This window comes from Crocodylus porosus, unplaced genomic scaffold, assembly GCF_001723895.1.
Source record: "Crocodylus porosus isolate Cpor-Errol unplaced genomic scaffold, CroPor_comp1, whole genome shotgun sequence".
NCBI lineage: Eukaryota > Metazoa > Chordata > Crocodylia > Crocodylidae > Crocodylus > Crocodylus porosus.
Genome location: NW_017728910.1, coordinates 14,056,638 through 14,080,033, shown reverse-complemented (window position 1 = coordinate 14,080,033; position 23,396 = coordinate 14,056,638). Strand labels below are relative to the sequence as shown.

General features: G+C 44.3%; 1 protein-coding gene and 1 long non-coding RNA gene across 2 annotated transcripts in view; one reads left to right on the top strand and one right to left on the bottom strand.

Moving 5' to 3' along the window:
• Positions 1–6,979, bottom strand: part of LOC109308436 — a 15,564-nt gene extending 8,585 nt beyond the window's left edge. The window contains exon 1 of the long non-coding RNA XR_002100615.1: positions 5,642–6,979. This is a non-coding gene — a long non-coding RNA (uncharacterized LOC109308436). The remainder of the gene's footprint in view (positions 1–5,641) is intronic.
• A 4,979-nt stretch (positions 6,980–11,958) lies between these two features.
• On the top strand, positions 11,959–21,965 carry EIF5A2 (eukaryotic translation initiation factor 5A2). Its single transcript, XM_019532729.1, has 5 exons — positions 11,959–12,050; positions 12,226–12,416; positions 13,666–13,770; positions 16,026–16,157; positions 17,217–21,965. Exons 2-5 carry the CDS (start codon positions 12,252–12,254, stop codon positions 17,274–17,276), a joined length of 462 nt encoding a protein of 153 aa, XP_019388274.1. The 5' UTR covers positions 11,959–12,050; positions 12,226–12,251; the 3' UTR covers positions 17,277–21,965.
• The last annotated feature ends 1,431 nt before the right edge of the window (positions 21,966–23,396 follow it).

The following is a 23,396-nucleotide window of genomic DNA, read 5'->3' as shown; positions in this document are numbered from 1 at the left end:
TTGAACACCTTCAAGAGCAAATTGGATGCTTATCTTGCTGGGATCCTATGACCCCAGCTGACTTCCTGCCCCTGGGGCAGGGGGCTGGACTCGATGATCTCCCGAGGTCCCTTCCAGCCCTAATGTCTACGAAATCACCTCCCTGATTCCTACTTAGCTCTCTCCACTCTGCAGGTGATAACAACCCTCTGATATTTTAATGGTTTTGATGTTCCATTGTTCAATCTATCCTTTTTTTTCCCTGTTATTTTGCCATTGGTTAGCCATTCCTGGTAATGCCTACTATTTCACAGCACTGAAGCCTGATTTTAGGTCTACCTAAAAATCGTAATTCAGGTGTGGTAATAATAACTGTAGAAATGACTGACAGTGAAGTATTGGAGGCACTGTCAAGACAGGAGGAATAGATTTTGTTTTGTGAATCTGAATGAGACGTACATTTAACTATAACGAATATGGGATTGATACAATATCTTTTGCACTATTTTGACTCTTTTTTGCCTTGTGTTTTTTAATTGTAGTACATATTTCAATAGGTATATTTGTTTTTGCTTTGCTATTAAACTGAATTATATAGAGCTAGCCCTGTAGCATATTAGTAAAGCATCTAGTTTCTCTTTAACTGGAGAAAAATGTGTTGTGTTACATGTTGATGATGTGCCACACCATCTGCACTCCCCTCTTCAAAATCCTAGATCTGCCCAGGGCCGAGTCTCCTCTTAGTTTCATTTGATTTTACCACAGTCTTTCCTGAGCTGAGCAGAATAACTGTTCTGAATTCACTGCTGAAGAGCTGGAAAGTCACAACACATGCACAATCTATAATGATTAGGAAGCTGAAATGCAGAAATACATCTTAACATGCAGAATAGGAACCATGGCAAACAGCTTAAAGATTATTGATTACCCTGCCACCTGCTAAGTCAACGCCTGAAAATACAAGGATTTGGTAATTCAGAAAACTGTAGAAGGAAGTCCTTCAGGGTTATAGTGAGACTCACACTTCTACTACAGCTCTGTTGCAAAGTCCTCATTAATTTGGTAGAGATTTAAATCTTGATTCACAAACTGTGTCACAGTTCCTTTAATTTTGAAAAATGTGTTTAAGAGTTTTGCTGAACTGGATCCATGGGAGAGACTTGGGGTGCTGGTAAAAAGATCTCTACCCCAGACAGTTGCATCTCATCTATGCTTCAAGTCTGATTTGGGTTTCCTTTAAGATATCAGACTCCTGTATTGATATCTAGAACTTAAAAGCCACCGCATGATACACTTACTCCTGCTTAATGAATTAAATCCCATGAGGGCAAAAAGATATGTGAAAGGCCCAACTGTTTAAAATTTTAACCACACGTGACCCAGAAAGAAATATTAAAAAGAAAAAAAAACCTGAAACATTTTCAGATAAGCTTTGAAATTGAATTGCTGTTGTTCTGTACATGTGAGAGAGAATACTTCAACAATATTAGAAAACGGATTTTAGAAAGTAAATGTTGATCCATCCAAGCAACAATTGGTGAAACCAAATTCCACTCTGTGCATATATAATATTTGTATTAACTCACTGATGAATAGATTGTCTTTGGCTAGTTCTGTTGCTTGTTTCAACAGTATATCACAGCTGAAATCAGTCATTTGCACATTAGCAAAGAAATTAATCTCTGAAGAGGAGCAATTTTCAAGTCATTAAAATGAAACTGCTAATTGTGAAAATCATCCTAATACATCATGTGATAACTCATCAAAGAAAATATCATTATTGCACAGCCATAGTCTATTGCAACTCAGGATTAGAGATATAAAATAATTTTTCAATCATTTGGCTAGCTATCGATATTTCAGGGGAAGTGAAGCGTGGGCAGCTAGCTATAGGCAGACACTTTTGCATACTGAGTGTACAGTACGCAAGTAAAATCCCTTAACAAATAGTCCAGACTCAGGCATCTGTTACAAATGATTTATGCTGCACCGGCCCAGACTCTGCTTATTGTAGAACATAAAGAGAAAAATACAGACCAGATCTGTGTCACGTAAAACCATCGATTTCCACATGCTATGAATGGACTCTGAGACTGTACGATAAAGCCGCTTTACAACCTATATGGAAGGAGGCGGGGGCGAAGTCGGAGGCCATGAGTCTAAGCCCCCCTCCCTGCCACCATCCACCAAGTTCTGGATGTCAACCAGACTGGGGCATCAAAGGCAGGCAGACCTGATGCTTCACTCCCTTGCGTACTACCAGTCTGCCCTAACCACGCTAGCCCAACGGGCTCAAAACCTTTGACCCAGGTATCATGGGATGAAACAAACAAGAATCTAACCAATTAAATTAACGCCTTTTTTAAGAGATTGGCAATGATCCATTAAAACATTAATGAAGATTGATCAGCTTAGCAGCCAGGACAGAAGAGAGGTTGTATGAAGCAAACAGAGCTCCCTGTAATAGGAAGTGTATAGCAGTTGGTCTAATAAAAGATATCAGATTTACCCAAAGAACCTAGTCTAGCAGTGGAGAACCCACTTTGTGATCACACCAGGGGGTGCCATTTAGATGGACATTTCACAACAACACTTGGCATAGTTATTCACCTGTTGTTTAGAGTCAGCTATAGAAATTGGATTGAAGGTGATCTCTCTAGCTCAGTAGTAATTAAGCGGGCATGCTCTTTACCAAGGGAGGGGAGGGGTTAGTGACTGGATTTTGCAGACTTGCTAATAGCAACTGATGTGGGAATTTGAAAAAAACCAAACCACCAAAAAACTAAGAGGCACTGCTCTGCTCTGGGTCCCATTGCTAGCTTCATGAGAGTGTTTCTGACATTATGGTGGTTGCTAGTACTTCCTCCCATGGGCAGCACAGCAGTGTGTACGAAACAGGATAATTAGGAGTATGCAATTCGTGAAGTTGGTGATGGGTAAGACACCACTGTGTTTGCTCTGTTAAGATAAGTGGATAAGGCGCACACTTTCCAGAGTCATCTGAAGCTTAATTTAATTAATTAAAATCAGCATGATCAGTTTAATCATTGCTTCTAAACAGTTTGTAGTGCCTTGGGCTGATAGATACTAGCAAAATGAGCTTGTTTCTGATTTTCTAACAATTAATAGTGAAGCTAAGGATATCACCTTACCATGGGCAGTTAAAACAATCCATAAAAAAGTCTAACCCAAACAGACTTTGGAAATATCCCCAAATTCTCCAGTGTATTTCAAAATTGCTGTACATTAGGGGTCAAAATGACTTGCCTTTCGATAGAAATATTTTGTTAAAACATCCTAGACAGACGCACAGTGATTGTAACAACTACACTGGAAAATGCGTCTCAAGATTATTAAGCTAATCAATATATCCAGGGGATGAGACTCCCACTGCTTTTACAGCCCCATAGGAACATGAACTGAAAAAGATATTTCTCCAACAGTCATACAGGAAAGAGTGCGTGTCTGTGTGCATGTGTGTGTAACTGCAAAGGAAGAAAGGAAAGCGTGGAAAGCGTGTCTGAGCTAACCGGCAAATTAAAGAGAAGTGCCAGCTCCTAGACTCACATTTCCATGCTTCTGAAATGTCACAGGCATCTCAAGTACATTAAAAACACAGGAATCTGCCCATTATGTTTAGAGGACATAAGCACCCACTTCAGATACAAGCACCGTGCGAGTAATTAGAGCTGCAGTCTTAATCAGTACTTACATATTAACTGATCACACCCATAGAAAAATGCAATCGAGACCTTAGCAGCCAGATCTTGGGCTCTGTTGAAGTTACTTCATGCCACCCGGGTGACACTTGGGTGTTCTTCAAAGATACGTCAGTAGAGAATCTGTGATTTTTTATCTAGCCTGGGGACGCCTGGGCTGGCAAAGTTTGGCCCTCCTGGATTATACAGGGCCAAGACTTATACAGGGCCAGCAGAAGAGGAAAAGGATTTGGTGGGAAGTCCCTTGGGGACTGTTCCAGCCAGCACCAGTTACGGCTGCTCTGCGACTGGCTTGCTTCTTGTTGGCCTAGGTCTGAGGGGAGGCATTAAGACTTCTTAGGGCTGCCTTTACCTCCTGCGCCCTCCTCACCCATACGCAGGATCTCCCTTCATCTGAAGACTGCAGTGTTCCTACTCGCACACAGGATATTTGACTGGTTTGTGTCAAAATGTCAAAGCTCTTGGGGGCTGCACATTGGGCTGGTTCTGGAGGCTCACACTGCAGCTCTGTGCATCTCTTATTCCTTTCAACAGGCTCCCCTGTGCCCCCCGCCACACACTGTTTTAGAAATGGACTGTAAGCCCCAAGCCCCACCTTCATGCCAGGGATATTTCCTCTCTCCCCCTCTTCCCATTCATAATCGGGTCTGCCACTCTCTGCACTCAAAAGCCAGGAGGGGCTGAGTACGACCCTTTCTTCCTCCCCTGCGCCACCTGCACCAGGTGTTTTGTGTGTGCTCCCACTCCACCCTGCCCTTCTCTTTCTTTTCTGTTTGGCAGGCAGGTCTCGTTACAGCGTGCTCAGCTGTATGGGAGGATGAGTGAAGCTGAGGTGGGGGGTACTGCTATGTTATGTTGGGATGCACTCAGGCAGGGGCGGGCAATTATTGCAACTGGCAGGTCCCTTGCAGTTCTGGTGAGCTCTGGAGGGCCACACATGTAAAATCTTTCAGAAGATGTCATTTTAGTAAATGAGAGATGAAAAAAGAACATATATTAAAAATCAAACATCTATTATAACATATTTTAATTTTATTGAAAAGTATATTTTTTCCTATGTTTTTTGGGTAGGGTATATACAGGCAAGTCCATAATAGCTCAGAATAAAGTCTTACTCTTGTACATTGTGTGCGGCAGGGGAGGTGGGTGTGGGAGGCTGCCCACATGCTGAGTCCTGGGAGCTGGCCAGGGGTGGGGGTTCGGGAGGAAAGTAGGGGGCAAAGGGCACGTGTAGCAGAGCGTACGTGGGTGGTACAACACAGGTACAGGTGTGGTCTGATCCCCTTCCCATTCAGCCTGAGGCTGCCCTCATGGTGCTCCATGTGGGGCTGAGCCCAACCCCAGGGCAGCCTGTGCCACACTCCTGCCTATACCCACCACGGGCACTGCCTCAGCCCTGGCCAGTGTGCACAGGTTCCTGGCATTTACTCAGCCGCCTGCAGGTGGTCACTCATCGCGCTGGGCAGCCGAGTGAGTGGTGGCCGGGATCTGAACCTGGAGCCCCATGCGCTGGGGCAGGAGCCATCTAGCTTCAGCTTCCCCCCTGCCTGGCTGTCCGTGTGGTGCCCAGCATGCATCCCCACCGCCGTTGCCACTTCCCTACGCTCCCAGCACACCCGGGGCAGGAGGAGGACGCACTGCAGGCAGAGCTGTACCCAGGCTGCTGCAGCAGTGGCGGGAGCTGGTCTGCTGGGAACGTGTGCGCGCTGGCCGGGGCTGGGGCTGGGAACGTGTGCGCGCTGGCCGGGGCCGGGGCCGGGGCCTGCTGGGAACGTGTGCGCGCTGGCCGGGGCTGGGGCTGGGGCGGCGTCATCGGTGGGTGCAGCTTGGAGAGCCGTGGGAACAGCCACAGGCTGGAGACAATCAGTTGGCGAGTTGGATCTGGGCTGCAGGCCGCATTTTGCCCACCCCTGCATTAAGGGCTACCTGTTTCTTTGATCTACAGGCTGTCCCTGAGGTGACTGAAGCTGCTGGGTCTCCAAGCCAGGAAGTGCACGCGTCCAGTTTTCCCCTTTCGTTGTTTCCTGTGTTCACCAAAGTCAACCAAGTTCTGCTCACTGAGGCCAAGAACATTGCCTAACATCTGGCAATTAAATGTTATCGCAGTTCCAGATGGACACCGGCAAGATCTCTGCATGGCCAGTTCTCCTTATCGCCGCCCTCTGCCTACTCCAAAATAGTTTTCCAGAGACCATTATATTTCAGCAAAGCATCTGAACTAAAGGGTTACACATTGTATTGCTTATGTAGCTTATAGGCGATGAAAGGGGCAGGAATGGGGTCTCTTTTCCTAAAGCAATGTTAGAGGGTCCCACCATTAGCTCCCCAACTGCAAGCAAGATGGCTACGCTGTTTCCATTTCAAGAGAGGAAGCTAGCGCAGGTATCTGCACGATGCATCTCGCAGGGTTTTTGACATATCCTGACAGTGCCCGCTGGCTGTTGCAGGCAGAGAAGCTGGGAAGCGTGGTGACCTCAGAGATCATTCAGTGTCATCATCACTGTCTCCCCTAGCAGCCCAAGTTTCAGCCCTCACCCTGCTGCCTGCCTTACTCACACTTCTTCTGATGGTGCTTGTTGGTGCTGAAGACAGAGAAATGTCTATGAAATCTATTCAGTTTTCCTTCTCAAGGCACGCAAGAGGCACTGTTCAGTTTAAAAGCTGGACAAAGATTAGTGATCTTGCCACCTTCACCCAGCACAATGCAGCAAGAGCCTCTATTCTCGCACCTATACTGTCACTCTGCTAATCCAGTCCTGAAACCCGATGTCCCCTCAGCTCTGAAGCCCCTCATACCTAACCTGCAGTTTTATTTGTTATGTGGCAATGAAGCTTGCTTAATGTTCCAGGGTTTTAATTATCATCCAAGTCAGTTGGGGTTTTCCAGCACTGCCTAAAACATTCCCTTAAATTTTGGAGTTGAACAGATGTGATCCTCAAAGGTGTCATGGTATAGATAAAAAATGCCACTGATTTCAATGTTAGATCTCCCCGCACATAGCCAACCAATAAAAGTGTCTACAAAATATCGTCAGGCTGCTTATGGCGATAGCCTCCTTGGCGTGAAGTCTATACCCACATCCAGCCATTACCTATACTGTGCTTGTTATTAATGCCCATAATAAATGGACAGGCTGTTATTTAGCTTAGATGTTCTCCATTACTTGAAATCACCAGCACCATCTGCAGGATCAAAACAGCAAACTGCATCTGCAAGCTTTCAACAGAGGCTTCTCTCACAGGGAGGCTGAAATGATGGGTGTCTTCCAAGAAACTGCAGCTTTTTTGTTCTAGATTCTGTTGCTTCATGTCTTTACTTGCGAGCGGTTCATGCTGGACAGGCACTATGCTATTTCAAAGAAGCTGACATATAATGCAACCCTAGCACCTCGGAGAATTCTCACTTTCTGCTCCCTGTGTGTAGGCACGCAGCTCTTACCTCGTTACCTATACTAATCTAACAAGCCCCCTAGCGTGCATGCATAGGCAAACTAACGTATGGGCCAGCTGGGCCTGGGCCCAGGGACTCTGCTAAACAGGGTCCCCGAATGCCTAGAGGGTGGGCACGTGGTGGGGAGAGTGGGCAGCTCTGTGTGGACGAAACTGGTGGCCAGGCCAGGCCGGGCCACGTATGTGACATGGCGGGCTGTGGCTGCTGAGTACCAGGCAGGGTGCAAGGTGTGGGAGTCACTGCGCCGGAGCCCTGGGAGTGGCTGGACCTGCCGGCGGCAGGCAGCAGAGCCGGGCACAGTGCGTGGCTGGGACCTGTTGGTGTCAAGGCAGCCCCAGCACAGCCAGGTCCTAGTCCAGCTGGCTGCGATCCTGCACATTGGCCGAGCACCACTGCAGCTGGACTGAGCTGCGATGGGGCGAGGGGCCACCCCTGGAGCTCGGTCCACGCTGCACATGCCTGGCAAGCAGTGGTTCTGGCGTCCTGGTGCTACCCGGCCATGTAGCAAAGTTGCGCGGGGCCCTGCATGACCAGCCCCAAGCTCCAACTCCAGTGCGGACCTGTGGATGGGGGCAGCTGCGGCTCCTGCCCTGGGCCTGGGGGGCAAGGCACAGGTTGAGGGGGCAGGAAGGGATGTTGGGGGGACCCAGCCATGTGAGGGGGAGCCCCAGGCCCCAGTGAATCTTAATCCACCTCATGTTGGTATAGATGTGCTAATATCATTAAGTGAATAAGCTACATCAATTTACAGTACCTTGATGATGGAACAATTATATCCATAGCGGGCACATCTACATGAGATGTTTACTGCGCAGTAGACTAATCAGCTCCACAGTAAACATCTGGGTGTCTACATGTGCACCCCATCAGACTGGAGTAAACTAATTTACTCTGCAGCAGTGCACATGTAGATGCTGCCCCAGCTGCCTGAGGCACAAGAGTGCTTCAGTGTGGAAAGCTGCCTGCTGGCTAGCCCAGCGCTGAAGCACCCTCATGCCCCAGCCAGCCCCTCTGTGGGACACTGAGGTGTGGGGGGAGCCTGGCAGGCTGATCCCATGTGCCAGCACATGCTGGGAGCAATAAACTCCAGAGCAATACCCTGGAACTAGAACTTTACTGGAACAAAATTGACGTCTAAGCCAGGCCTTGCACCAGAAAAATCCAATCTGTTTGAACTAACTTAATTTATTCACTGGGGTCTACAATGTGCTAGGTGAGCCTATCTGCCCTGGCATTATGTCATGCAAGTCCCTTTGTCTCTCTGGATAAATTCTGTTAGTGGCTGTAAGCAGATTGTTAGCACCTTACCCTAAGGAAGGTGGTGCTAAGTGATAGTTTGGACAAGCCCTTATTCCATCTGCTATTGACCTCTGCGGTACCTGCATTTTTCTGCAGAACCAAGTGTGAAGTAGAGAGATATATTAGACAAGAGTTTGGGCATGAAGTCCCCTCCCTCCCCTCAGGCATAAGAAAGAAGTAGATACAGCCTATGCTAAATACCAGATAAGATACAGACTTTTGTTTAACTTCTGTATGAAAATGGCCACTTTAAAGAAGTGGAGAATAAACCTGTGAAGCAAAAAGAAGACAATAGAAGCATCTACAAAACAAGTAGAAGACAACTAAAATACATCATCTAATTATGCAAAAGAGTAAGAGTATTCAAAATGGAAGCATCATGTTATTAGTTATGGAGTTCAAGGAGGTTAGCAGAGAGAACAGGTATATTGTAATGAGCATCACCCGTGGAGAGCTTTATGAGCAAACATAAAGACTGAAAATGAATTGCTCTTCTCAGCTTTAACTACAGTACTGTTAATGTTTTGCACTTCTTTAACACCTCTCATTAGAAGATCTGAATGAAGTTTGATTTCACTGTAGCACTGTCAACACAGATAGGGAAGGTGAAGCAAGCAAAGTCAACTGGCTTTTCTAGTCATACAGGAGGCCTGGCAGGGTTGGGATTAACACCCACTTTTCTTCATTCTGAATTACAAGTGTACTGCTTACTTTTAATTAGAAATGGAGTTTGGTTTAGCTTCTCTGAGGAAAAGTAATCCGGTGGTTGGGCAACTAGCTGAAGATTGTTTCAAATCCCTTCAACTCTAATCGAGAAACCTTAGTCAGTCATGACTAAATGGGATGGTAAGCAGTGACTACAGTTTACTGTGCAATACGCGTTTCAGCGTTACCAAGCATATTCTTCTTTTAGGCCCTTTTCTTTTCCCATCCCTTTGAATCTTATTGTAAGCTCTTCTGGGAGCTCTATGTCCTTGCTTAAATGTCTGTAGCGTCCCTGAGCTGCTTCCAGCTTCGTGGTGTACTGTGCTCGCTGCTGCAGCAGCATGCTGCCTCAGCACGTATCATTTCCTGGACACATACTGAGTCACCCTCCAAATTGTTCCCCCTACAACTCCTGTTCCAGCCTTCAGGTTCGTACAACTCCAGCCTTGCCTTCACTTGTCTCGCTTTGCTATTAGCTGCCTGAGTGTGCACACATCCCCCCCCAGCAACGGTATCAAATCTCTCACTTGCACCCTGGGAAAGCTCCCCGTCCTGTGCTTTCTGCCAGCTGCTGGACTGTGGCAGGTGGCTTCCTCTGCCCATCACAGGTGGTGAAACGGGGGAAGCTTTTTGCAGCTACAAAGCTTTGGGTTTGCTAGCAGAACTCTGCAGTGTAGACTACACCTAAGCCATTGTCTGAACGTTTGGCTGGGTCTTACGGGAGACTTGTCTGACCCTTCTGGAGATCACAGGCAGAAATGGTATGAGCTAGGAAACTAAACTAGTTTGCATACTAATTTCTTCCTGCAACCCATTTCCTAGCTGGTGGCAGGGAATGCGTGAGTCCTGCTGTAAGCCAGCACCAGCACTTGTTCAACTCTCATTTTCCTGGGAAGATGAAAATGTATAAGAGTATATAAAAGAGATGCCACAGGAAACCATTGAGGTGCTACCTTAAGAGACAAAGGCAGGGAGCAAAGCATACAGGAAGTGGAGCCCGGGGTGAACGCATCGATTCCTCATGGTGACAAAATACCTCTCCACATGCTTGGCAGTGGTTCTGGATCAGGCTCACGTTAATGAGGTGATAAGACCACAAGACAGGGGATGATCACCAGAGGTAGGCCCAGAATGTATCAGACAGGTCAGTTCCCCAACCGGAGCCAGGAGCTTCCCCCGCTCAGGAACAGAGGAAGATGCAAAGATTAGATCCGTGCTTCTCAACCTTTTTAGGCAGGAGGCACCCCTTGGAAAATGCCAGCTCTTACTTTTAAGAGTAGTTTCTGTTGCAAAAAAAATTAACGAAGCAGTAGTTTCTGTTGCAGAGGACTCAGAAAGGTCACAACTATGGATTTCTATTTGAAATCTCTGGGTTTATCTTGTGAATCACGTTTGCAAACCTAACAGTGCTAACAACATTGTGTGGCACCCAGAGGCACCCATGAAAGGCTTTCAAGGCACACCTGGGATCACTGGAGTCAAGGGACAACAGCAGTCCTGAAGTGGGTGGCTACTGCCCGCTGGAAGCTTCCTTGTCCGGATCATTACAGATCTGTGGCTAATCAGCTCAGAGCCGACAAGCCAACTGGTGACTGAATGTCTGCTAACCAAGGATGGTTTCATTCAGCCACATTGGATCCACGATGGGGATGCCCCCAAATAACTGCAGGTTGCAGTGATTGGGTCTTGGCCGGGGTGGTCACTGGCATACATTTGCCTGCTCCACAGTCCCTTCCCTTTTGATGGCAATGCTGATGTACAAACATATGGAAAGAGAGATATCCTCTGGGTGTCTCCCATGCTCCTGGGTTTTGCTGGCTCCCACTTGGGGCAGGGCATGAATTTCCCCTCCCGCAGCTACAGGTGCTAGGATTTTTAAGGGATGCGTTTGGTGACCATGTTGGTCTGAGACAAAAAGAAATGCAAAACTCCAGAACTGTTGGTTCAGGGATGATGCCTTCTGTTAGACTAAGAAACTGCCAAAAAAAAAAAAAAAAAAAGATCTTTTCCTGCAAGCTTTTGGGCACACACACGTACCCTTCTTCAGGCCCAAGGAAAATTAAAGGTGGTAAAAAAGTCTCCAGGGGCAGAAAAGAAAAAGTGCAAAAATGAAGTTGCCCGAAAGCTTGGGGAAAAAGATGATTTATTTTTTGCAATTTCTTAGTCTAATAAAAGGGGTCACCTCTGAACCAAGAGCTCTAGGCTTCTGCATTTCTTTTGGGATGTTTCAAAGCCTTTTTCAGGGCAATGCAGGGCGTTGCAGCCAAGGCTGGGATGGGGCCAATGCCCCTGCAGTGCCTTAAACCCCAGGGGTCCTGGCTAGGGGGCAACCCTGGTATTTGGGGTCAGGCAGGACTTTCCCCCGTAGTCAGGTGGTTTGTGCCTTGCTCTGCAGCGGGGGGGGGGCGGGGTGCACCGCAGATCCCCCGAGCCCCGCTCTCAGCCTCCTGCGGACCCTGGCGGCTGACGCAGCACAGGAAACCCCCATGGCTGCCCGCATCACGTGACGCGGCGGGACTATTATGACCCACCCTGCTCTCCGTAGTAAGGGCGACATGGCGCAGCCGAGCCACGTGCTTGGGGAGGAAAGGGGAGCCACCCTAGAGCAGCGCCGACGCGGGGAGGAAACGAACGTCCTCGCCACGCGACTGGGCCACAGCCAATGCCGCAGCTCGGCGGAGGGGGAGAAAGACTGCAACCCGGAAGTGAGTGCGCCCCGAGCCACATGGAGGGGGAGGAGGGCGGTGGAGCCCCGCCCCCCGCCGGGGGAAGGCGGCGCAGCCAATCAGGGCCGCGCCTGAGGGTTCAAAGCGGAAGTGGGGGGGGGGCTGAAAGCCGTGGGCGCTCCTCCCCCCTCCCCTCCCCGTCTCTTCCCTTCTCGCCGGCGCCGTAGCCAGGTAAGGCGGGCGGTCTGTCGGGCTGGTGCGCGGCGACACTCCTGGGCTTGGTGGGAGGTGCGGGTTGGGCCGGGCCGGGTGGGGTGGAGGGACTGGGACTGGGACTGAGGCTGCGCCGGGGCTGCGCCGGGGTGGGGGCGGGGCGGCGCACGTGGCTGACCCCCGCCGCCCGCAGGCCCCGCCGGACCCCGCGCTGCTGCCATGGCCGACGACCTGGACTTCACCACGGGCGATGCGGGCGCCTCGTCCACCTACCCCATGCAGTGCTCGGCGCTGCGCAAGAACGGCTTCGTGGTGCTCAAGGGCCGCCCCTGCAAGATCGTCGAGATGTCCACGTCCAAGACCGGCAAGCACGGCCACGCCAAGGTAGGGCCGCCCGCCGCCACCTCGGGGCGCCCTGGTGGCACGGGAGCTCGGAGGGGTGGTTCTAGCCAGGCCTTGCCCTCAGGGCTTTGCCTTCGCTCTCTGGCTCTCACCTTCCCGCGGGTCGTGTTGGCCAGGCGCTGGCTTCATGTGACCCCCTGGGGCCTGCCGTCTGGCTGCTGCTCTGCTCGACCCTCAGGGAGCAGACTCACTGAGTCTCGGGGCCACTTACTGAGGCTTAACAAGCTATCGAGGACTGCGTGACGGGCAGTTGGGCAGATAAATATTTATCTTCTAATTTTTTTAGGGGACCCACAGGCTGGATGGAATGTGGGCCGCATCCAGCCTGCAGGCCACTTTTTTGCCCACTCCTGACCGTCGCTAACCCAGACTGCTTAGCTAGCTAGCAGGCTATGCTGTAGCTTTACTAGACATCTTTACTAGCCATCTCTGGGAGTGGTGAGACTGTATTGCCAGTCTCTCAAAGTTGTAGTCTTCAGACCCCCAGCTTTCTCTTGATAAAGATGGTAGTTGTTTTTAAAGCTAATTCTGATATCAAAATACTGCCAGTGGTGGCGAGTGGGAGGTTAGGTCCTTGTTAGAAGTGTGTTTGAAGCTACAAGACCCAAACATTGGTAGAACTTCTTAGGTCGAGCCTGGAGGGGCATTTGGCTGGAAGAGGCATCTTGCTTGTGTTTTGAGGTTTATCCAAATAATTTAGTTCAATGTTACTTTCTTTGCCTACCGAACTCAAGAATTACTTTTTGCATTGCAGTAAATAAGCCTGTGCTTGCCTGGGGGCTCTATTCTTGTTTCTAGCTAATGTTCTTATATTAGCTGCAGTTCTAACAAATAGATCAAGTGGAAGGGGGTGCTCATTCCTCTGCTTGGCCAAACTAGAAAACTTGCTGGTACAGCTACACTGATAGAAGGACTTTGTAGTTATATTGTGTAGACTAGACCTCTATCTAATCTAGCGATGCCATTGTAACCAGCCCTCAAGGAATTTCTTTTCACAGAAAATAGTTTGTTTCTAAAAACTTTGCTTTCCCCTCTCTCCCACCAGAAGCACCCAGCTAAATTTCAAATTTGCCAGAGAATCAAGAAATTATGTGCATCTAGGTGGAATTAAAGATGCCTCCATAGCATAAAATAACACTTTTTTCCATCTCTCCATTCCTCCCCCCCCCCCACTGGCATTTTGCCAGTGAAAGCTCTTATTCTTTGTTTCAATATTAATTACTTCTTGCAGGTCCACCTGGTTGGTATTGACATCTTTACCGGTAAAAAATATGAGGATATCTGCCCATCAACTCACAACATGGATGTTCCAAATATCAAGAGGAGTGACTATCAAGTGAGTTGGTGAACTGACTACAGAATTTCTTAACTGTAACCACAATAAACCTGGATACCAAGACAAGTAAACTAATACTGTTCTTAAGCTAAATTAATGTAACCTTCTGGATATTAAAAACTTGGTTAGCAGTGCTGATGACCTAGAAGTACAGCAAATTTTGTGTTGAGACCTGGCATTAATTAGCTCATAACACTTAGTTTCTGGTGTTGCTTCAGTCCGTTAAGCTCATGCATGTTCAACAATTTTATTAGCAGAAAACTTATAATGGGGTCTGTGTTTTCTTGAAATGAAGTTACTTTTCCTAGTTCTTGGGGATGATAACCTTTTCTTGGTTATGTTGGCAGTATAAGGAAAACACTATATAAAACCTTCCCCTGAAATCTGAGGAGTCTTCATCTTGCTGTCAGCCAATACAAGCTGGTAACATGAGCTTAGAATTTGGACATGAGCTTCCATGCTCACTAAAGAGCATAGGGGACTAGTCTGACTACATGGTCTACAGAGGAAAAATGACTCCTCTCTTCTGAGAGTAGGACTTAATTTGCCTTTAGCCTTTAACTTCTGTATGTAACGTAGTTCTTCTAAAGGGATTCTGTTGTTCCTGAAACCAACCTTCAAAGTGTAGAAAAGGGACTATGATCACAAACTGCTGTCATAGTAGCTGTAACACTCGTCTGAAATGGGGGGGACTTTCCTTTGCTTGTTGAATAGATTCACATAACTGAAAGAACTACACTTAGCAGAGGTGATCACTTAATCTGTCAATTGCCCATAAATCCAATATGACATAATTGCTCTCGATTTAAAACTGGTTTCTAAGAAAAGGCAAGTAACTTGGCCTCAGTTACTGAGAATTTAACACTGGAGTATTGGGTTGGGAGATGGACAGAGCCAGCTTGGTTTATGATCAACATGAATTACTGTACCATCTAATCTGGACAGAGACTACCAACATCTACTGATGGACTCGAGGCCAGATGGGCATAGCGGATGGACAAGTAAACCTCTCCCCACCAGTGTGAAATGAGAGTTGTATTGCTCCAATGCACATCATGTATTGTGCCCTGTGGAGTGGACACGCACCCTTTTGAAACAGTTTTAAAGAGTTAATGCTTCAAACAGGTCGGCAGCTGTTATGTGGATTAACTGGGAAGGATACAAATGTAGCAAAACCACCTCTACTTCTAACACTGCTTCATCCAGTGTTAAAGTTAGAAATTTTGTTAATTTTGTATCCTTCTCAGCTTGTCCAAGGAACTCCCTAGAATTCAACAGCTCCTGTCTTTTTGAAAAAGCCCCAAATGGTACATATAAATATATTTAGGGTACGGCCCTCTGTCACTTGCATGACCTGGCTCTGTGCTTGCATGGTGCTTTTTTGAGCGGGGGGGGGCAGTGCTTGAGGTGTTTAAACTTGAAATTTCCTGTTTCAATATTACTCCTCCACTTTGTTTTTTTCCCCCTTTTGGTTTGATTCATAGGTCCCCTCTTTTTTAACTCTAAAGGCTTATAAGCCCATAAGTGTGCCAAATATAAAATGCCAATGCTTAATGTGTGACGTGCAACTCCTGGCCCGCTGTGTCCAAAACGAGCTGCTTACTGTTCCTGCTTAAATAGGAGAACTTAATGTTTGGTATAAAAATCAACTTTTTGATTAAAAGTGGCCCAGAACTTTACCAGACAAATTTACATATTGCTTGCATCATCTGCCCCTTGTCATAGGCCTCTAAGATGTTTTAGTTAACAGTGCTATCCAGCTCTTCCATGAAGGATCAGTATACAGAATAAGCAGTTGACTAAAACTACAGCAGTGAGACTCGTAAATAGTAATTGCTTTCTAGAAGTTTAAAAAACAAACTTGAGCTATTGAAGTGGTTTTCAGATCATCATCACATCAGGTTACATTGATTCCAAGAGTTGCCTAGCTAACTTGGGATGTAAAATTGTCATGGTGCCACCTACAAAGTGCTTTGTAAATGAGTCTGAAAGTTGACCGCTGATGTCAGACTTGCAACTCTAGTTTAGGAGATGCTTGTAATTCTCAGTCTTAAAAATAGCCCTTTTTTAGAAGATTGTAAAATGAAATGGCTTGTGCTTAGCAACCTAGTGCTTGGTGCTTAAAGAGGTCTCCAATCTGTTTTGCTAGAGGACACTTGGACTCAACACAAGACAGACTAATCTATTGTCAAACAGCAAATCTATGGTGCACAAATAAGTGGCAAAGTTTTATAAAGTGCAACTTTCCTTTGTAGCTGATTGGTATTCAGGATGGGTACCTCTCCCTGCTAACAGAAAGTGGTGAAGTTCGTGAGGATCTGAAGTTGCCAGAAGGTGACCTGGGCAAAGAAATAGAAGGGAAATTCAATGCAAGTGAAGATGTGCAGGTAAGAAAACAAAGTGGTAGAAGAGCCAGCAGAGTCACTTTCAAGTTCAGAAAGCAGCCAGGACCTCCTTAAGGTTCTGCAGGATTTCCCACTTGGATTCAGTATACCCATCATCTGATGGGGCATTGATGTTGCAGTGTGCACTTTGTGTTTCTTGGGGATCTTATCTCCATCTCTAACCCAGCTCTGCTTAGCAGTTAAGTCCACTTAAGTGGTCCACAATGCATAGAGCTTACTGGTTTTCCTTTTCTAGCTACATTTACACACTTCAATGGGGATATTTTCTGCAAAACTTCTATAAAACTTTCAGAAGTTGAAAGTGAGTTGAGCTACTATCTGATTGAAATGCATTTCTCCAGTGAAATTAGGGGTGTAAAAGAATCTTGCATGCCTGTTAACATTGGCAGCAGAAGCCCACCCTTTTGGGGCATGTGGCCACTTCTGTATAGCATGATTTCTTTTGGGGGCAACTACAAGCTGGACTGGCAACAAAAATAAAGACGCACAAACCTTTTTCTGAGCTGTACAAACCCCTCCTAATAACTTTCTAGCACAGGCAGGCTAGCTGCATCCATTATGGCCTCTGACAGATATGGAAAAGAAACCCAGTACTTCTCCAAAAGAGGAAGCACATCAGTTTGACCCATCTCCCCAGTGTCTGTATAAAGCAGGCACTTCAGCAGGGCATTTTGGTGCTTTTCATCTAAAGCTGATTCAGTGAGCTGTTGGATACAAGCACTAAAAAGCCCCAATGAAACAAACATGCAATCTATACAGACATTGGTTGAGCCCAGTCAAACTAATGTGATGTTACTCTTGGGCATGTGCTGTCGCACTGAACTGGAAGTAAAGTACTGGATTTTTTGTCGTCTTTTTCTCATCGGTACGGAGTATTCTCTTCCCCCACCCCCTCCAAAAAGCGGGTATCAAGGAAGGAAAGAAACAAGGCAACAGAAAAAAGACCATGGGGGTGGTGGGGAAATGGTTCTGTACCCAGTTCTTGAGTTTTTATATACTTCATTGTTAACACTTTTTTTTTTTTTCTTTTTTCTCTTCTAGATATCAGTTATATGTGCAATGAATGAAGAATGTGCTGTAGCCATAAAGCCTTGCAAATAAACAAGATCACCAGGCTCGAGCAACTGCTTAGGTCTGGACAAACTACAGGTCTTTACATTTTGGTTCTGATTGTCACCAAAGCTGTGGCCTTCACAAGCAACCTCATTTCTTTTTTCCTCTTTTTTTTTTTTTTTTTTAATTGTTTCAGAATAGTGCTGGATCTAGATTTAATGTTGCAAGCTAACTGGCAGTTTTCAAAATCACTGAGGTTTTAATTCCTTATGACTTGTGTGACTGTCTGTCCTTTTTAACATTCCTGTGGGTTTCAGTTCATAGGTCTAAGAAACCTGATCAGGTGTCACTAGTGGGTATATTTTATTTGCTTGAGCAAAACGTTTTGTCTGTCCAAACAGACAAAGTACAGTATTCAGGGGGCTTTTAGATGGAGGGTATCTAGGATTAAAAACTAACCTAGAGCACAAATAGTACTTTTTTGACATGATCTTTAGGTAGAACTGACATAATAAATGTAGGGGGTTTTGTTTATTTTTGTTTGGTTTGTGAGGTGGTTTTTGTTTGTTTTTGGGGTTTGTTTTTTTTAACTTAAATGTTATTTTGTGATGTGGGACTTTCACTGACCTGTAGGTGCCAATCACAAGTTTTAGACCAAGAAACTCAAGTGATCAAAAATGCCAGCTTGCTTGACAAAGTCCTGGTGGCCATGTGCAACTAACTGTATTACCTCTGTACTCTTCTTTGCCAACTTGTTGGCTTACTTATTGTAATGTTATATATTAAAAAGGTGTCAAAGCCTACCTGTGGTCGAGGCAGGCAGTCAGAATGTTGGGTAGTTATTGCATAGTTGGGTCAAGCAGACACAAAGGTGAGAATGGATGTTAAAGCTACAGACTTTCACTTGAGGCCTTTGTCAGACTTGGAAAAATAAAAATAGAAAAATGCAGTTCAATTGCTCTCTTCTATTGTATTTCTCTTGGTCTATAAAAGGGGTAACACACTCCCCAGGAATCAGTTGCAGTGCTTCCAGTGTTAGGTGTAAACCTTCAGGTTAAACTTGCTTTTTGTAGCACATGGACTGAAAATATTTGAAAACAAAATAAACTGTAGCATCAAACTAAATGCACAGCCTTTTCATGTAAAGGAAACGAAGCTGGATCTTGGGCAACTGAAATGCCAACTCCAGGCTTGGCAGACTACACCACTAAACAGTTATGGCTCAACTTAGAAGTTAGTTACTCTGTCTATGAGTACACAACAAATTCTCTGGTTTCTGCCATCAGCAGAGTAGTTTTCCTGATTCGCCAAGAATATGTATGCATGATATGCTTAACAAACCTGAAAAGCTTTGCAAAAGTGGTAACAGTCGCTAGCTTGCTTTGTCTATATCTTACACCTGAAAACTTCATCCCTCTGTTTTTAAATTGAGGTTTTTTTCCCCCTTTCTAACACCACCATTTAGCTTGTGGCTTAAACCTCACAAGTAACACTTCAGTTGACAGACTGATTTACGAACTTGCCTTAAAGTTTTAATGGCTGTTTAACTAATTGGGGACAACTTGTAAACATTTAGACTGCTGCCATACGAAAAAGAATGCATGCTTCTCTTTGGTAGTAGGAGCCAGACTTTATGCTGCTATAAATTAACTTTAAAAAAAAATAAACAAAAAAACCCCACCCAGAGTAGTAATTCTTCATCTCTCACAAGTTGTCAGAGCAGCTATTCTGAGACACTTGTACATACAACTCATCTTGGTTAGTCAATTTGAAGTGTGCCTCTACAAGATGCACCCATTTGCCAGTCTCTTCATGACATGGGGAGAAGCACAATGCAGCTTAAAGCCAGCCATTAGTAGCTGCCTTGTCCATAATTAAAGCACAGTGAACTGTAACTAAATCTTAGCAGCGTGTAAATATTGCTACCTACTTGCCTCTCATATAGGCTTTGTAACTGAACCTTATAGACACTGCCTTCTTTCTAACACGGTGGTAAATCTGATTTATAAGGCAAGGCTCTGGACCCATTTCAATCTGTAGTCGGGTCCAAACTAAAGTGGGTTTAAAAGTGCTTTCGTAATAGCTAAAGCCACTTTGCATCACTCTACTCTTTTTGCTGGCCCCTTTTAATACGAAGCTGTGTGGAAGGGGCAGTGTATTCTGAAAGACGGGTATCACATGGCTCAAATGTGACTCATGCTATTGATATTGTCAATGACGAGTTGAGGTGCCTGATATCAACTGGAAAGTCTAACAGTGATATAACCTAGTTAGTGCAAGTTCCAGACGCTATCACTGTTATAAATGTTGCAGTTTAAAGGTTGGACAAATTCAAGTCTTTTCTGTTCTCTTTGTGCTTTAGTACAAATCTTAAATGTATATCAGCCTTCAAAACGACATTTGATGCAGTCAAATATTGGATGCAAGTTGCTCGCAACTCTTGTTTTTTTACTTCAGTTGTCTTTAATGCTCTCCATTTCCGCCCCTTTTCCCTGCCTGCCTTGGTTTGTACACGAGTAGGGTCTTGGGCTTCTGGGTACCTTATGATGCACCTAAATAAATTGAAATCTAGAAGTTCTAAAGACTTATTTCTCAAGTAGTCAGAAATGCCTTCCTAAGGGGTAAAACTGACCTCAGTTCTGCAAGACTTAGGTTTTTGATTTGGTACCTCCAAAAGAATCAGTTTGGTTCTGTATGAATCTAGTTGCATGTGATAATTTTACCTGTTGTTTATCCACCTTGTAATGCACTTAAAGATCGATGAAAGTTCGAAGTATTGGGTTATCGTATACATGGAATTGCCTGTAGATCATGCATAAACCTGTGTGCTAAATCATCTTACAGATGCTTCACCAGTTAAGTTATGGTATTATGTTAAAGGGTTCCTATTGAATTCAAGACAAACATTTGAACCATGTATTTCGTAGCAACATCTCTTAGCTCACTGTCATATTTACAGCACACTTTAAAAAAAAAAAAAAAAAAAAAAAAAAAAATGCTGACTAGCTCCAGTAAAATATTTCATGAAAAATGTAGCAATTTAATAAAACTTGATTGGGGAGAGTTTCTTTCCTCTCACAGCTCCACTCTAAAACTAATGGCATGTTTGCGTGGTTTGTAATACTAGCTTCTAAATTTTAACTTCTAAGGTGATATTTGTAGTATTGGGACATAAACTGCAAGTTCTAGTAGTTGCTGTAACTTGCTTAAGTTAAGACTTTGAAAACTGGGAAGGAGTAGAGTTAGGAAGTAATTTACTCCTATTTTGTTTTTTGTTTTATTGTTCTGGGGTTTTTGTTTTTTCAGGGGTTTTTTTTCCTCTGTCTTTCCAGTTCTTCAGAGTACTGTAGGCTGTTACTTGCCTCAAATATTGGTAAATATTATTTAACAACTTTAAATGGATCCTCCTAATTTTTGCTTGATTATGGTGGTTTTTCAACTAGACTTGCTAGTTGAGCCATGTTCTCAGGGCTGTTTTTGCTAAAAAAAAATTTAATTAATTGAAGTTCATTGTGTTAACAGTAACTCCATGTAAGTCTCTTGCAGGGTTTTTCTAATTCATAAATCTATAACATGCCCAAAATAGTGCATAGTCTGCAATCTCAGAATATTGTATTTTGCATAATCTGTTCAAGAATCAAAACTGGTGACAGGTCAACTGGTAGTTACTGAAGGTTAAGCATGTTAAATATTAGACTTGGCTTCAAAATTCAGAAAGTTTTTTTTTTTTTTTTTTGGCTTGAATTATTAGAATGAAGTGTCACAGTAGGATTAATCTCTGGTTAAAAAAATTACACTTACTAAGGCTTTGGGGGGGCAATATAGCAATGAACATGTATCGCGAGACAGTTTTAATGAAGGCATAAATCTTAAAAGGCATTATGTTACGTATATGGTGGATTTGTAAAAATATTTTGCAGGGTACATGTAAAACATCAGAAGTCTCACTTTAATATCTCTAGTCTACCCCCTAAAGTAGTTAGCTTATGAGAATGATTCTGTATTGTGGTTTACAGCCAGTGTGAAATTGGAAGTAAGTATTTTTGCTTAGTTTAAATGTTAGCCACATAATACTAAATATCCAATACCTGTTGTTCGCACGTTAAATTGTAAACATACCAACTGCTATTCAGTGTACCTTTCTTTTTAAAAAAAAAAAAAAAAAAAAAAAAAGCTTGGGGAAGAAGAGAGATGTTTCTTAATGAAACTCTACCTGCAAGGTCATTTTACTGACCATGGGGGAGAAAAATTCCTTGTATGCTATTTTATTTAGTCTTGGAGATAAGTGAGCAATGGACCTGTTGGTCAGCTGGAAGGGTTCAAATGTTTATATGTTGAAGATATATTTGCTTTCTAAGTCGCAAACAGTAATTTGAAAGATGTAACTGTACATTACCCTTCTGTAATAGCAAAGTATTCAAAGTTACTAAGAGTAAAAGATGTTAAGGTTACAGATACTTGTTTTAAAGAAAGCCTTTAACACTTAAAGTTCACTAAAATGCTTTTATAAAATGTTCGTGAACTTTGACTTTTTAATTACAATAAGGAAAAAATAAAGCTAAATTTTAAGGTCCAGTCTTAAAGCATTGGGTTTTTTTTGGTGGTTTTTCATCTTTGTTCAATACCTTTTAGCAATATCTGTTTTTGCCACAAATATTTTCTGGAAAGGCTTGTCATAGTAGTTGTATGGGGGAAAATGTTTCCCTTCCTATCAAAAGAAATAAATTTTCATTCTTGCCACAAGCTGTGATTGTTGTACGTTCCTTCAAGAAAAAAGTCAGTCAAACTGTGGTGAAAAATCATGGGGTAAAAACTAGATTTAATGAAGAAATGTTCTTCTACTTGGGCAGTATAAAAGTTTGTTTCCTCATGCTGGAAGGATAAATGCCCTTACCAAACTTGATGTCAGATCAGAAAGGCTATAACCTGTCATTTTGGAGAAACACTAAATTAGTTTTAATAGAGCTGTTTTCTTCTCAATGTGGAGAAGGCAATAATTTTACTTTGTCAGGAAGCTAGCCTACTTCCACACTTTCTGACCCAAGTACAGACAGCAAAGTTCTAAAAGCTGATACTTTTTCTCTAATTGAACTGTTCATAATGTTATCATGTGTATGTTGGGTATCTCTCTCAAGTTGGTTCTATATTCCCCTGTATAGCAGTTTTGAGGATCCAAGTAAGTTATAGCTCACCAAAGACTGACTTAAATTTTATGCATTAAAGTGATTGCAGAATTCTCACTGGATTTGATGCTTTTTGTTACTGTGTTGTCCATCTTGCAAGGAAACAGAGCTCGGAATAAGCCCACTGGTTCTTGTGAGATGTAAAAGAAAAAAAAAAGATATATTTTTTTTTTACGAGGAAGATGGTATTTGCTGAAGCAGATGCCAACCCCTGGTCCAGACAGCTCTGGTGTAGTCAAGTGACAGCCTGCAGGCCATTTGATCTGGCCCATGGAGGTGGAGTTTTGGTGATGGTAGCTGTCTTTGCTGTCATGGGGAGGGGAGCGGCAGCTGCAGAGCCAAGAGAAAAGAAGTGGCAGCAGTCGCTAAAATGGTTGCAACTGCTGCTGTGAGCTATCTAGCCTTTGTTACAAGTATGTAGGAACCCAATCTATTTACATTCAAACTCAGATGGCAAATGAAAAGAGTATGTGCGGGGGAGAGTTAGAGGTTGATGGTTGCCTTATTTTACTGGGCTAAAATAAGTCCATATTTTATCCCTTCAGACACTGAAGATGGTGAAGGAATAGGTCACAGTGAATTTTAACCCCAGGGTTAATAAGGAGGTGATCAGTGAATGCTTAATGAGGTTAGATGTAGTTTTAATTCTCAAACTGTCAATGTGCATGTACAAATGATTAGCAGCTGAAAGCTATCCTGAAGAAAAACCTATTGTAGCTTAACCTGTCAGAGGATGGCACAGACTTGGAATCAGAAAATTAGGGTAGGAAGCAACCTCAGGAGGGTATCTAGTCCAACCCCCTGCTCTAAAGCAGAACCACCCCCAACTGGATCACCCTAGCCAAGGCTTTGTCTAGCTGGGTCATAAAAACCTCCAACCAGGGGGAGTCCACAACACTGTTCCAGTGTTTACTATCTTCCTAAAATGAGAGGGTGTTTTGTTTTGGGGGTTTTTTTTTTTTTGTTTGTTTGTTTTTCCCCCCTC

Coding starts and splice junctions, on each gene's coding strand:
- EIF5A2 (XM_019532729.1), top strand. CDS start 12,252: ATGGCCGACGACCTGGACTTCACCACGGGCGATGCGGGCGCCTCGTCC. Junction 12,417..13,665: donor GCAAGCACGGCCACGCCAAG/GTAGGGCCGCCC, acceptor TACTTCTTGCAG/GTCCACCTGGTTGGTATTGA. Junction 13,771..16,025: donor TCAAGAGGAGTGACTATCAA/GTGAGTTGGTGA, acceptor TTTCCTTTGTAG/CTGATTGGTATTCAGGATGG.